We start from the raw sequence: 13,899 nt of genomic DNA on the forward strand, positions 1-13,899 counted from the left end.
CTAATTAATTGACCCTCAGTCCTCCAGATTAACAGAGAACAGATGACAGAAGCAGCACTAAGGTATAATTATTTGAATTTTAGCATAACACGAAATGAATCCGCGAAATTCACTGATCTCTAGTTATTATTTAATTTATTGTGATTGCTCGTAGTTTTCTCGACCGCAGTTCAGGTTCCGCCCGAGACAAGTCGCACGCCGGCGGCGCAGTACGGGGTATTGATCAGCTGGAGGGGGCGGGGGTAAACAAGTGTCTGGCACTCGTCAGGGGGAGTCAATCACCGCGCGAGGCGGGTTGCGGGTTGCAGCGCAGCAGGCGGGCCGGCGCGCGCCCGAAGGCGGGCCGAGCGGCCCCGGAGACGCCCGAGCCGCGGCGGAGGCGCCCGAGCGCGCCCGAGCCGCGGCGGAGGCGCCCGAGGCGGCGGCGGGGGCGCGTGGCTCGGGGCGCGAGGCGCTCAGAACCATTGTCGCCGGCACGCAGGCAACAAGTTGGAGATGCTGGAGCCCCGCTGGCGCCCTGTGCAGGTGAGTGGCGAGTGAGTGGTCCGTGGCGGGGCTTTGGGCGCGGCGCGTCGCTGTTTGAAACCGGCGCCCGCGGTCTCCCCTCCCCTCGCCCGGCTGGTCCCCCTCCCCTCGCCCGGCGCCGCCCCCCCTCCTGCGGCGCGGGTTGTTGTGTTGTGTTGTGCGTGGATCGCGCCAGTAGCGCCGCGGCGCGCGGCCGACCGCCATGTGACCTGCGCTGCCCGCTCTGACTCCCGCCACACTCGCGGACAATATGTCACATCCCGACCCACGGCAGTTCAGTGAACATATCGATGTCACACACTTTGTTGCTTCGAACTGACCGCGTGTAAGGACCAGCTTGCGACAGCTACTGTTTACCCCGTGGGTCCAAGCAGCTACACACTTATAGTAATAAATACTTACTATTCGCTCGCAGATCATTAGAAAATCCCCTCGAAGTTTAAGAAATTTTGATCATATCATCAGTACCGTTATATATATTTTTGTGACTTTATTACTCCAATAAAACTTCATGGAATTTTTTACAAAGTGATATCAACAAATATGTTTACAGAGCTAAGAATTAGCGGGGAAGTTACTTTCGCTTTGTGTATATATTTTTTAGCAAGTAGATATTGTTCTCTTGATAAAACTGTTAAAATTTCGTACGTAGAAAGTTTACGAGTATGCGTATTTTTTTTTCCTTAAACAAAAATAATCTGTTAAAATCTGTAAAATGAAATACACAAGTAAAACAAGTGGGCCAGTTTTGTAAATTTGCTCAAGCTTTTCTTTTTACTATACATTTTAAAGTATACATATAATTGAAAATAGAAATTTTCTTTAGAATTTGTAACACTTTCTAAATTGAAAATGATAAGAATGAATCATAAACCTGCAAAAGAGGCTGTTTTGGGCCGCCGCAAAAAAAATTACGAAAATTCAAGTTTAAATATGTTTCATGGTTATAGTAAAATAATTTTTTAATGAAACACAAGACTAGTTGTGAATGATAACAAAATGTGTTGCGTCTTACATGAGTTATAAAAATACAGTTTTGTCATCACCACAAAATGCTTGGAATAGTTAACATTCATAAAATAATTAGGGTGACGAAGATGCTCTTAGAAATGGTTGCAATCAAAACAACTTAAGAAAATGTGATACCGTATATTTATAATTAGTTTCCAAAAAAGTAAAAAGAAAATTTAATCGTACAAAAAATTATTTGAAAAATATGCGTCGTTATATGTTTTGTAAATGCAAAGTAATATATTAATCATTTTTTAATAATGTTTCGTGGATCGTATATCTGTAATGGTTATTTTCCATGTTAATGATACATTTTATTGCTTGAATAATTATTTTCTCTAATACAGTATTAGTTTTGTATATTTTACTGCCATTCGTTGTTGAATATTTGACTTTTCCGTTTTTGACATTAAACGTACTTTAATAATAATTCCCAAAAAAAACTATATATTTTTAAAATTACAACATAGTTCTACTAGGATAGATGCTCACAAGTCATAAGTTCTCTTTCTGTCAAAGGTCGTCCGACATCGCATCAGCACGAACTTGGATCGCACGAATACCAAAGCCTTCAGAAATGTCACGTAAATGCATTGATTTCGCGATGAAAATTCAACCTGGAAAAATAACAAAGCCAATTTTCACTTAATAGTGGAGGTGGGAACGTCTTTTCGTCGTCAAAAACAACCCGTTACGTGATCCGTGAAGGCCGCTAATCCGTGCGAAGAGGCCGTAGACAGCAGGAAGGATTGTCGCCGGATCCTTGGCTTGTCCTGCAGTCACACTGGCAGCCATTACAAGGCAGGGAGGAATAGTTTCATTCAGTCATTTGCGAATCAGTCCTTTCATCTAAAATCAAACGCACACGTTATTCAAACAAGAACGTAGCGAACACTGAATCCTAGCGCGCAAAAACGATAGATTTGCGCTCTCAAAAAAAGGTTGCGAAGATCCCAGTACTCAAAATAATTTTAATTTCTAAAATCACGAAAAATAAAATAAAAAAGAAACCTCTATTTAATATTAAAAAACTCTTAGCGAAAAAACATTCATATTATTTTCTCTTTATGATACAAAAATGCTTGTTGGAAAATTTTTCTCTCCTTTATTTGACTTATATTTTACAAAAACTAACTCCGCTCAACATTTGCGCAAAAAAAATGTTTAGCTAAAAGTTATAAAAAATGTATTTTGTGCAATTTAAAATATATTCATGACATAAATATTTCACTAATAAGGTTTTCAATTTCCTTTTTTAAAATTATTTTGATTTCATGCATAAATTTACAGGTGTAGAAGAAAATCAAGTAATTTTCTCATCTGAATTGATTAACATATTATTGTGCTTAACGACTCGGTAATCGATGCGAAAGGGTTTGATTTTCGAGAAAATATTTCTCTTCCGATATAATTAAGAAAAAATATAATATATTTTGGACATGTTGCAGAAGTTTTCAGACTAGTCGAGGGCGTTCCCCAATGAAGCGACTGGGCTCTCATTGGCCCAAGCAAGAGTGGCTGTTCCAACACAGGCCAGATCCAACCAGGTAGTATTTCTTCTTAGAAGTGAGCGAAATGTACTGAAATGTCACAATCTCCTCTTAAATTTTCCGCGATGAAAGCACAATTTTAAATTTAAAAAAAAAAAACGTACAAGCGAGAACGCAGTTACTTCACTGTGGAAAATTCCTGCATCGTGTCAAAAATACGTTATGTTAATAATCATGAAGGAGAAATTATTTGTTTCCGCAATAAAAACCTTCCGATAGTCGATTAACGAGAGTTCAAGACGTAAAAGTTACTTTTATTAATTCATACATCGGTTTGGCTAAGTATGGCTTCAAAATAATTTAAAATGAAATGTAGTGTTTCAAAGAGTTATTATTCAAACTTTTCCACCACAAGCAAAAAAAAATATTTTTTTTTTTATAAAATACAAATTTTTCAGACGACGCGAAATTAGTAGAGTCTGCAGGCTACGCCAAGTTCGCGCCTGTTCCCGGTGCGGGCGACTTCACGCATGAACCTGGCCTCGCTTAGGGCCTAGTCCCTTCAGGGACTCCTCTATGGTCTCGCTTAGGGCCTAGTCCATTCAGGGACTCCTCTCTGTACTGGAATTCCAACGATTCATCGACGCAAATGTATTCCTCCCGAGACATCCCTCATTAACGACGTTCAACTGCCGCTTCGCGAAATAAAAATTGATTTAAAAAAAAGTTATATGAATCCCAGTGTATGGGGTTTTATGAACTCTAAGCAGCCAGCATCAGGCATAGGGTAATAAAGCCTGCTTCGCTTAGAACACCAATAACAAGATTTTTTTATATTTTTTTTACGGACTGAAACTAAAAAAGAATAAAAAGAAACGTTGTTATGTGGTCGTTGCGCCTGTGACTGTAAGAAGTGCCATTAAAAACCAGAGGTTACGGCTTTCAGCAAAGTTCTAAAGATCTCTTCTGGAACATTGTTTATTGTCCCCGCGGGCCTTATTTATTTACAAACACGGAGAGTCTGCGTATTTATGCTTTTCACATACATTTGAAACTCATTGCGACTTATTAGGACTCAAGTTGTTATTGTAGCCAATGTTCTAACGTAGTAAAAATTTTGTTGCACCGATTTTTTAATAAGCCTTTCATATTTCTTATGGTTTGTTATTTAAGACAGAGAAACTGTTGAAGTTGATTCAGAAAATATTTGATTCATAAAACAAAAAAAGTAAATTGTCGGTTTTAAATGTGTGTTATTTAAATGCCGTAAAACTCAGAAACATTTTTAGGATGCATTGACGAATTCTTTTTGTAGGCATCAATTTTAATATGTCTTAATTATTTTAATATAACGTTACCTTTATTTGTGGAATATAATTTTTTCTCTTGCACAATACGAAAGGAAACAGTAGCAGGTTTAACCTGTTTAGGGTCATTCTCAGATTTGTACTAATGAAATTATGTATAGTGAAGGTTTTCTTCTTAGTTTTTGTAAAATAAACTATTCAGTGAAATATATAGTCATGGATAAGCTTTTTATTTATTATTTCACTAGTATTATGCATTATAAAAATACAAAAAAAAATTATAAGTATTCAAAGAATATTTACAAAGCTTGTAAAACCAAGTTTAAAGTCCTATTCTATTTTTTTTTACCCAGGTTAAACCAAATAAAATAAAAATTATAAAAGTTTTTTTACGTATATAAAGAATTATTTTCTGAAATAATTACGAATACTTAAACACCATTCTTACAAAGAATAACTTTTGGTTTCAAAATATTACAACAAGATGCCTTCTTGGACTAAACTTTGTCGCGAAATACTGTACGCGAAATTGAATATGACCTAGAAAAAGTCTTATTTATTTTTTAATATCTACGTGTTCTTAACTTATTCTCAGCGAAAAAATTAAATATATTTATCATAATTGTCATTCTCTCGAATCACAAACAAAAATTGCGTTCTCAAAATCGCACATTACATTTTTCGTCACACAACTACGTGGCAATGATTTAAAGAAGACGAGTAAATCATTCTATGGACGCCGTGGAAAGATAGTAAATAACTATGCGTGGCCTACACGTAGATACAAGAAATATTCGATGGTTTATTCCGAGTTTTGGTTCGCGAATATCATTTTAAGAACACTGAAAGAATCCTTTGTTAAAATTTGCGGGACTAAAATGAAAGAAGGTGGAAAATTTGCAAAATCACTTTAAATTCTCTGGACTTGATCAACACGATTATCTGTAATTCGATGGATTATTAATAAGCCATATTTTCGTTTCCTAACGGTTTATGTCTTTTTTGCTTCAGAGCTTTATATTTTTATTAATTTTTAGTGAACAATAAGTATCCTTTTTTTCTCTATTTATCATTTATGCGAAGAAGTCACAATTTTGGAATAAAATAAGTTTCGTTAGTTGGTAATAAATATGTTTTAAGATTAGCGGATTTTATTTATAACGTTAATTAAATATTTCGGCAGTAAGTTTAAAAAAATGCCATAAAACAAAAAAATATATATATTTTTAATTTACAATACAATCTTAATCAAACGTATTTTTTCCGTTGTCATCCTGGATAAAACTTCTGTCAGATTGCAGCAAGAGAAATAACTGTTTAATGCTATTTTTCTCGTCAAATATGTTTTTCTAATTTTTACAAATTTTATGCTGTTGAAAGTGACATTTGTTTATCCAATAAAATACTTTGTGACCAAGACATATTTGTTTCAGTAATTTGAAAACAAATGCATATAAAACTGCAAAAAACCGGAGGCATTTCATGGCAACGGGCTAGACTGAATTTACTTGCGCAAAATCAAGCGCTGTAGTTTTGTATATTAGCTGCAACCACAGCTTACTTTTCGTCCTGGCTGCGCAACATTTCATAAAAATGTGGTCACTGACTGCTAGTCTCTTCTGGACATGTCAAATTACACGCGATAGAAATCAAATTTGTCAGTTCGTGCAAAAATTGCGAATTCTTTACTCGCGCAAACAAATGCATTTTTTCCCCCTCAAACCACCCAATCGAATATTTGCTCTAATCAAGCGAATTTATTATGCAAATAAAACTTTTTTTTAAAAAATAACGTCAATCGAATCACTAATTATTGTGTTATTATCGCGGGAAAATTTTAATGTTTGTAAAGCTGAAGTAAATTCATTGCTAGGGACAAGATTATATAGTGAGTTGTGATAACACCGCAAAGTCAGTACAACACACGACACCTAAAAATAAGTTAACACACCATTAGTACCAAAACGTAACTAAAAACACGAAGACAATCAGCAATTCGACCAAACTTAACTCAAACTGCAAAACAAAAAAATATATTTTATCATCTTAAATTCATTGATTGTACCAAGATGTATAACCTAAATGGATTTTAACAAAATTAATATCACGTTGTTTGATCTCACATTTCTAATTAGTTACATATTTTAAATTGGCGCTTTTTTTTTTTCAAAAACTAAAAAAAAAATATGTCAGATAATTTTTTTTCTAGGTATGTTTATTTCTAGAGACCCGTAAAATTCGCGGGTTCATTTCGTGTTATGCTAAAATTCAAATAATTACACCTTAGTTTTGCTTCTGTCATTGGTTCACTATTAATTTGGAGGACTGAGGGCCAATTAGAGACCCTCACTCATAGAAATGCCGAATCACAGGCCACCCAGTCGAGACGACTCACAAGTCAGCAGCCAATGAACAGTTGGCATTTGCCCGAGTGTGTAGAGGATATTGGAGTCTATCCTGGAGGTCATTGAACCCGCGAATTTTCCGGTTCTCTATTTATTACAAATTATTTTATTGTATAAATGCATCGCGTGTCAGTCAAAATGAGACTGTTTTGGTGAAATCAGTACCATTTTTTATGAATACACACAATGTATAAAAATAGAAACAGTAACACCGAAATGCCCTGTTTTAAGAAAAAACGAAAGTTCGTTAGTTAGTGTATATCGGCAGTTGTGCGCGCGCGGCGCGGGGTAGGAGCGTCGCAGGCCGACGCCAGGCGTCCCTCTCCGCCGGCGTCGGCGAAGGGAGTGCGGCCGGTTGTAAATAGCTTCGCGCGCCCCTGCGACCCTCCCCTGCTTCGCAACAACCCCTCGTCGCCTACCCCTTCGCGCGCGCCTTGTTGTGTTTTCGTCTGCCGGCGCGAAACAACACACCCCCTCTCGCCCCTAGCCGTCACCCCCCAGCGCGGCGTCTGCCAGTCCCAGACTTCCACCGCCGACACCGGACACGGCAAACTAAACTCCTCGGTTGCAATGTCCAATTGTCGCCCGAACAACACGAGCCCGTTCGCAAACATTTCCACAATCATCACACTACTGTTTTTATTTCATTTCATTTCATTTTATGTTGTCCAGTAAATACAGTATACATGTTTTGTACATCACCGTATTGGACATGTCTATACAATTATTTTACAATTTATTTACAACAAATAATTAAATTTCACATTAAAAGAAATCCAAATTACAAATTGACATTATAAATAACAAATTTATGACAAATTTGCAACAAATTTATAAAAAAAAATTTGCTAAAAATTATAAAATAACCATATTATAATCTACGTAAATTTACTGGCATAACTGTGTTTTCATTATTTTCAATCAGAAAGGCCTTGAATTTGAATTTTTTAAAAAAACTCTCGAACAGATATTATGATGCGAACAAATGTTACTCACCGAGAATATCGTTTGAAAATTTGAAATAACATATTTATTATGCTATTTTTTTTAACCTGTCTTCTTATTTAAAAAAAAAAGCATCCCACTTGGGTGATTTTGAGAAAACCTGTGTTTTTTTGTCCTCTGATCATCGAAAACGCGGATCGCTTGCTCTTTTAGCGATTTTTAAATCTTTAAATATTCATTTCCTCAGAAATTGTATGAATTTACACATTTTAACCGTATCTTTCGTATAAAATACATACTATAACTATCAATATTGATAAATTTAATGCAAATTCAAATATTCTGGTCATTTTAGAATAACAACTTAAAGAATGATTTCGAAATAATTATAATTATAAGTGAGATTTTTTTGTAGTATGATATAGATGTCGTACAGTTATTAATATTTTTAACTAAAAATAACAGTATTTGTTTCTAATTACTTTAGAATTAAATGCAAGCCGTGATCGTCTAGCACAAGAATGTTAGTTCTATAGGTCCATGTTATGTGTGATCATAAACAGTTTACAAACATTTTACAGATATTTTCATGACTTTCTAAATATTTAAATATAGGTAATTACTAATTGTTAATATAGATAGTCATAGAGCGTGTAAACATGCAGATTATTATCTAAGCTGCGCAATATTTATGATACGTTCTTGTAACCAGGTGATTTTTGGTTTTATTTTGGCCAAAATTTATCTCAGAAATGTTATTTATAGTAAAAAGTGTAGTTAATAATATTTTGTAATTAAAATATTGAAATATGTTCATTATTCGATATTTCATTTGCGCAATCTTTGTTGGTTTGAGATTAATAATTACACTAAACGTCTGCGTAAAACAGCGTGTTTTGAATTTAAGAAGGAATAATAGTTCCTTAGTAAGTGGTTCTTGGTTTCATATATTTAAAATTCAGGCGTTTACATATAAATGTATAAATTCTATTCAATATTTTTTTCTGATAAAATATATATAATATGATTGGTATTTTATTATTATTATTCACAGGTAATACCGTTTATTGAATTTTTAATACCACAGAAATTGCCAGTAACATTAAATATTTGCAATTTCACTCATAATTGGTAAAAAAAATTAAATATTGCTGTTTTATGTATTTATCTATTCATATATGAAGACAATTTTCACTTCTTATTTTGCTGAAAATCCATTTCTTCTTTTAAAAACTTTCGTTTAGCGCGTTTCGCAAACACCGCATACAATGTTCTGAATAAAATTACTTTCACATAACGTTTTTTCTACTATTAACAATTTTTTCGCTGGCATGAAATATATACATGTATTTTTTTGAAAATTCTGCAGCCAATTTTTTGGTGGCAACTAGGGGATAATTTTGTAATCACTCACTATTATGCTGTCTTGATTCTTCAAAAAATTTAATCTTTTGATGTTGTAAGCAAATTATCAGGCCGTCGTTACATAGTTTTTGCTATGGTAGAACATCAAAAACATTTTGTATTATTTTGTGTAATATAAACTATTTAGTATCATAGTAATTACCGCTTGGCTCATCATTACAACCTTACACTTCACCAATCAAAAACAATGCCGACTTTCTTTTAAACATTGTACGGTCTCTACGCATTTGACGTAAAATTCATTTTTAAGTTACATTCTCACAAACATTGAATATTTTTTTGCTTAGTTTGATATCATGCGTGACCTTTCTGGTTAAACGCAGTTGCGGACAGCATAAATGCAATATTGTCCTATTTTATATGCCTAAAATAAAACAATACATCAATCAAGTGAGTTTTGGGTTTTCTGTTTAGTTCTTGGTGTACTGAGATATCTGTTTCAACTTTCACGCGGATAACGTCTTAGTTTTTTATTCATTTTAATGTTAATAAATTTTGATGGAAAAGTATTTAAGTGATGTGAGTTTCTGAAAAAAAAATGGCCATTTTAGTTATGTTCTTTAATTTAATCTGATGAAACTCAAAAACATATATCTATACTAACAACAAAAGTTAAGTATGGTTTTTATAACAAAGATTGAAGTACCAGCTTGACTTACTATAGTTTTTGTAGATTAATTTCAAGATAAATCTTTAGAAACAAAAATTGCTGAACAGTTTAGCTACATCAAATGTAATTTAAAAATGTTCTAGTAACAATCACAACGAGTTATCGTGGAAAACACGAACCTAACCACAGCCAACTTTATAGAAAAAATTTTAATAAATATTTAGAAACTCAAAGTGTGAAATCAGCCTAGCTGTTTAACAGTATCGGTTAAGAAACGCTGATAAGCGAAACTCTCCTTTATCGGCACGCGCGCAGGTTCATTTGTCGTATAAAAATTGTAATCGGGGTATGAATAAAAAGTACACAAATTTTTGTATCTTCATCTACATGATTTAATCTTCAAACCTTCTTATCTAATATTTTTAAGTTCCTCAAGCCAAAAATGCGTATAGTGAACCTTTGAATTCACATCGCGTGTCTTACGACCACTTAGTTTGGTAGAAAATAAACGAAAGATGTTCAATTTCTTTAACTAGTTTTACTAAAAAGAAAGTTTTCTTGTTGTTTTGGAGGGAAAAAGAAGAACAGTTGGAGTACTCTTAAACTATTTACCATCTAAAATTTCCAATTTTAACCTCATTTCAAACTTAACGTTTTTGAGGTTTCAAGGCAATAATACGGTTGTTTGTTATTTGCTTTAGTGCCTGCATAATGCAAAAAAAAAATTAAAGCTTATTACATTCATTTTCTTAGATTTGTCTTGAATTTGTGTGACCTCGAGAAACAGTGTATGTCTCGTAACAATCACAATCCATCACTCCTAAACCTATGTTTTCAAATCTTAATGTTTGATGTGAAAAACTCATTCAAATTTCTTCTTCTTTGTAATCGTAATCGCGTTTCTTGCATTTTAAGCTCATGTTTTAATTATAGTTCCTAAAAACTTAATTCTTAAAATAGAAAGTTTATAAGTTCTGTATTTTAAAACATTTTTCTAACGAACAATAACTAAGAGCGTTATATTCAAATTTCACTGACAAACGTTAGATATAAGTTTTGTAATGAATAATTATATTTGGTAGCAACAAATAAAATCAAACATTACCATGTTCAGCATATTTAATACGTATTTATGTCGTGTTGCAGCTGTGTTTACTTTCGTTCCTTTTAGTGTAAGTTCTATTCTCGTACGCTTACTCATGACCTTTTTGCGTTTATGCAAGTTAAGTTTTTTAAGTGCCGCTTTTTTTTCTTAGTTCGCATTAGGATTTTCTCTCAGCTATCATAGCACAAAACTGCTATTAAGTTAGGTTTGTTATCTCCTGAATGCCTGAAAATTATTACTTACTTTTGTTTGGACGAAAGGTGCAATCATGTTCAAAAACGCAAACTTACGTTTAAGACTGAATCGCAGTTTGTTAAGCGCTAATTAAGTTGCAGGGTGTCTTTAACATCAGAATACTCACATATCTTTTAGTATTTAAGCAAAAAAAAAATTGGTTTTCGTTGCATTTTAAGAGAACAACAGATAATTGCGTTTCGTGAATCCAAACAATAACTAAAATAAATTATTTATTTTAATCATAGTTTTTTTAAATAAACCAAATTAAAATTACCTATGATTTAATATTGTTACTATACAAATTATGCCTTTGTCATTTTTAAGAAATTCATTTCATTTTCTTAGGTTTTCTCTTTCGACATTTTGTTTGCATGTGGGAAAATCAAATTATGTCATTAACACCCCTGCTTTTGCTTCTTATTATATTATTTAACAAAATGTAATTCATGTTTCTAGTAATTCCAATAATTAAGTGATTTTTATATTATTACGTTTAATTTGACGGGTAAAAACTGTAAAAGCTGGAACCGTTTATAAAATATATTACTTTTCAACAGGCTCTTAAAGATTTGTTTTTAAATTATATTTAAAACAATTTTTTTACTTAGAGAAACATTTGATCATATCCGTAATACGATAAACATACCATCAAATAAAAAAAACTCCAATGTGAACAATTACTTTTAAGAAATTGATTGTTGTAGTTAATAATCTTTGGAGATTTTTCAATACATTGAAAAAGTGTACCATAACAAATGATGGATTCTAAAACGTTTTGTTTTAAGAAATTTATTTTTCGGCAAGTTTTTGTAGATATGTTTATATTGTAAGAGTGCTTATATATATTTTTTCATTTGCAACTAAAATAATTTCTTTTAATCGAATACAAATTTCAAGTGTATAAAAAATTACGCTTGGTTTAAACCAATTTTTAATATTATTAACGTATTCAATATTTAACCGAAAACTCAGATGTGTCTCAATAAAATTGATTCTTTGATATGAATTCATTCTATATAATTTTTTGGTTTTTTATTATTTATGTGCATAAATGGTCGGCTATCCAGTACATTTCTAATTTGCACTATATAGTCCGTTAGTTTGTTTTAAAAAAAGGTTATGGTGTTCAACTAATAGTTACAGTCTGCATGTAATATCAAAACGAATTTGCATATTTATATAATATTTTATTTGTTACTGAAATTTCTTTATTCAAACTTCACTTAAAACATGAATTTAAGTTGCTTTTTCTCTAACATCGATAAAACATTAACCATGCAATCTTAGATCAATATCTTAGATATTTTAACTAAACCTTGGATAAAAGTGTTGGGTAATGTATCGAGTCCCTTTAAAACACACAAATATCTTAACGGGCGTATGCGACCAATACCGTCTAGCGACTTGATTTATACCTGTGTGACAATTATTTTTAAATAATTTTCAAACAAGACTGAAGTTTTAGTTTTATTTTGTTGATATATTCAGAGTTCTAATGAGTTCTATCAATTATGCTCTTGGAAAAGCGCTTTCCGTAAATAAATAATAATATTGCAGTTAATAAAATGTTTTTGTAGGACTCTAGAGTACGAAATAAATTACTGTTGAGTTCAAAATTAATAACTGTGAAATGTTCATAACAAGTAAATATTAATTTTAGTTTTTTTTATAGTTTATCAAGTTTCAATCTAAGACTTACATAGCAACCTTTACGCGCATTTCAAAATTAGTTTTCTTTTAATTTATTAGAATTCTTGCCTGTAAAATTTTAATACTCAATGCATATAATAAAGGGATTAATTTTCTGCAACAAAACTATTTTTTTCCAAATTTATTCTTCAGTCATGAGATTTCATTGAGATTTCATTGAATGTTAGTTGCTTGGTTAAAATAAGTTTATGTTTCACATAAAGATTTTTGAAACCAAACTAAGAAATTATGTTTCTTAACTAACTGGAGCGAGCGCAATCGAAGCGTATGCATATATCTATTATTAATTGCATGCGTCATTTACATTATATTTTACAAAGATTAAAATGTATTTATTTAATATATTATAATTAGAGACCCGTGAATTTCGCGGGTGCAATGACCTACAGGATAGACTCCAATATCCTCTACACACTCGGGAAAATGCCAACTGTTCATTGGCCTGTGATTCGACACTTCTATGAGTGAGGGTTTCTAAATGGCTCTCAGTCCTCCAGATTAAAAGTGAACCAATGACAGAAGCAAAACTAAGGTATAATTATTTGAATTTTAGCATAACACGAAATGAATCCGCGAAATTCACGGGTCTCTAATTATAATTTTATATCTTTCTTTATGCCACAGTCAAGTTTTTCGAAACACATATTTTTATTACATGCTTAGTTAATTTATTTAATGAAAGTCTATTATGTCATTTAAAAAATGGTTTACTATCGCAACCAATATATAATATTAATGTTATTATTATTTTCTTACCAATTCTAAAATAAAACTGGGGATTTTTATTAGTGTCTAATATGCTGGACATTAGAGTTTATCTATATTTCATTGAAAGCCATAAAATTTTGCAGAATCCTTTGTAAAATTTTGAAGTCTTAAAATAATTAATGAATTAATTTAAGATGAATTAAGAGATGTCATTTAAATATCCAAATAATACCATACATTTTATGGTAACTTACAAATGCGCATAACTTTATTAATAAATGTAATTATTAATTGGTTTGGATGGTTTACCTATGGATTTTTAGCAGGGTTAAGATGGTTCTATTGCATATTTAACCTTTGTCGTATCATCATAAACGTAGATCACAGTTGTCTACAAAAAAGCTAGCAGAGAACGGCGAGA

At 32.6% G+C, this 13,899-nt stretch overlaps 1 protein-coding gene across 14 annotated transcripts in view; it reads left to right on the forward strand.

The window, feature by feature from the left end:
- Window positions 1-471: 471 nt before the first annotated feature.
- Window positions 472-13,899, forward strand: part of LOC134529035 (forkhead box protein P1-like) — a 565,106-nt gene continuing 551,678 nt past the window's right edge. For all 14 annotated transcript variants that reach the window (XM_063362713.1, XM_063362717.1, XM_063362720.1 and 11 more), the window contains exon 1: window positions 472-525. In XM_063362713.1, the coding sequence (XP_063218783.1) occupies window positions 496-525 (30 nt within the window). In that variant the 5' untranslated portion in view covers window positions 472-495. The remainder of the gene's footprint in view (window positions 526-13,899) is intronic.

Source organism: Bacillus rossius, chromosome 2 (genome assembly GCF_032445375.1).
Source record: "Bacillus rossius redtenbacheri isolate Brsri chromosome 2, Brsri_v3, whole genome shotgun sequence".
Taxonomy (NCBI): Eukaryota; Metazoa; Arthropoda; class Insecta; order Phasmatodea; family Bacillidae; genus Bacillus; species Bacillus rossius.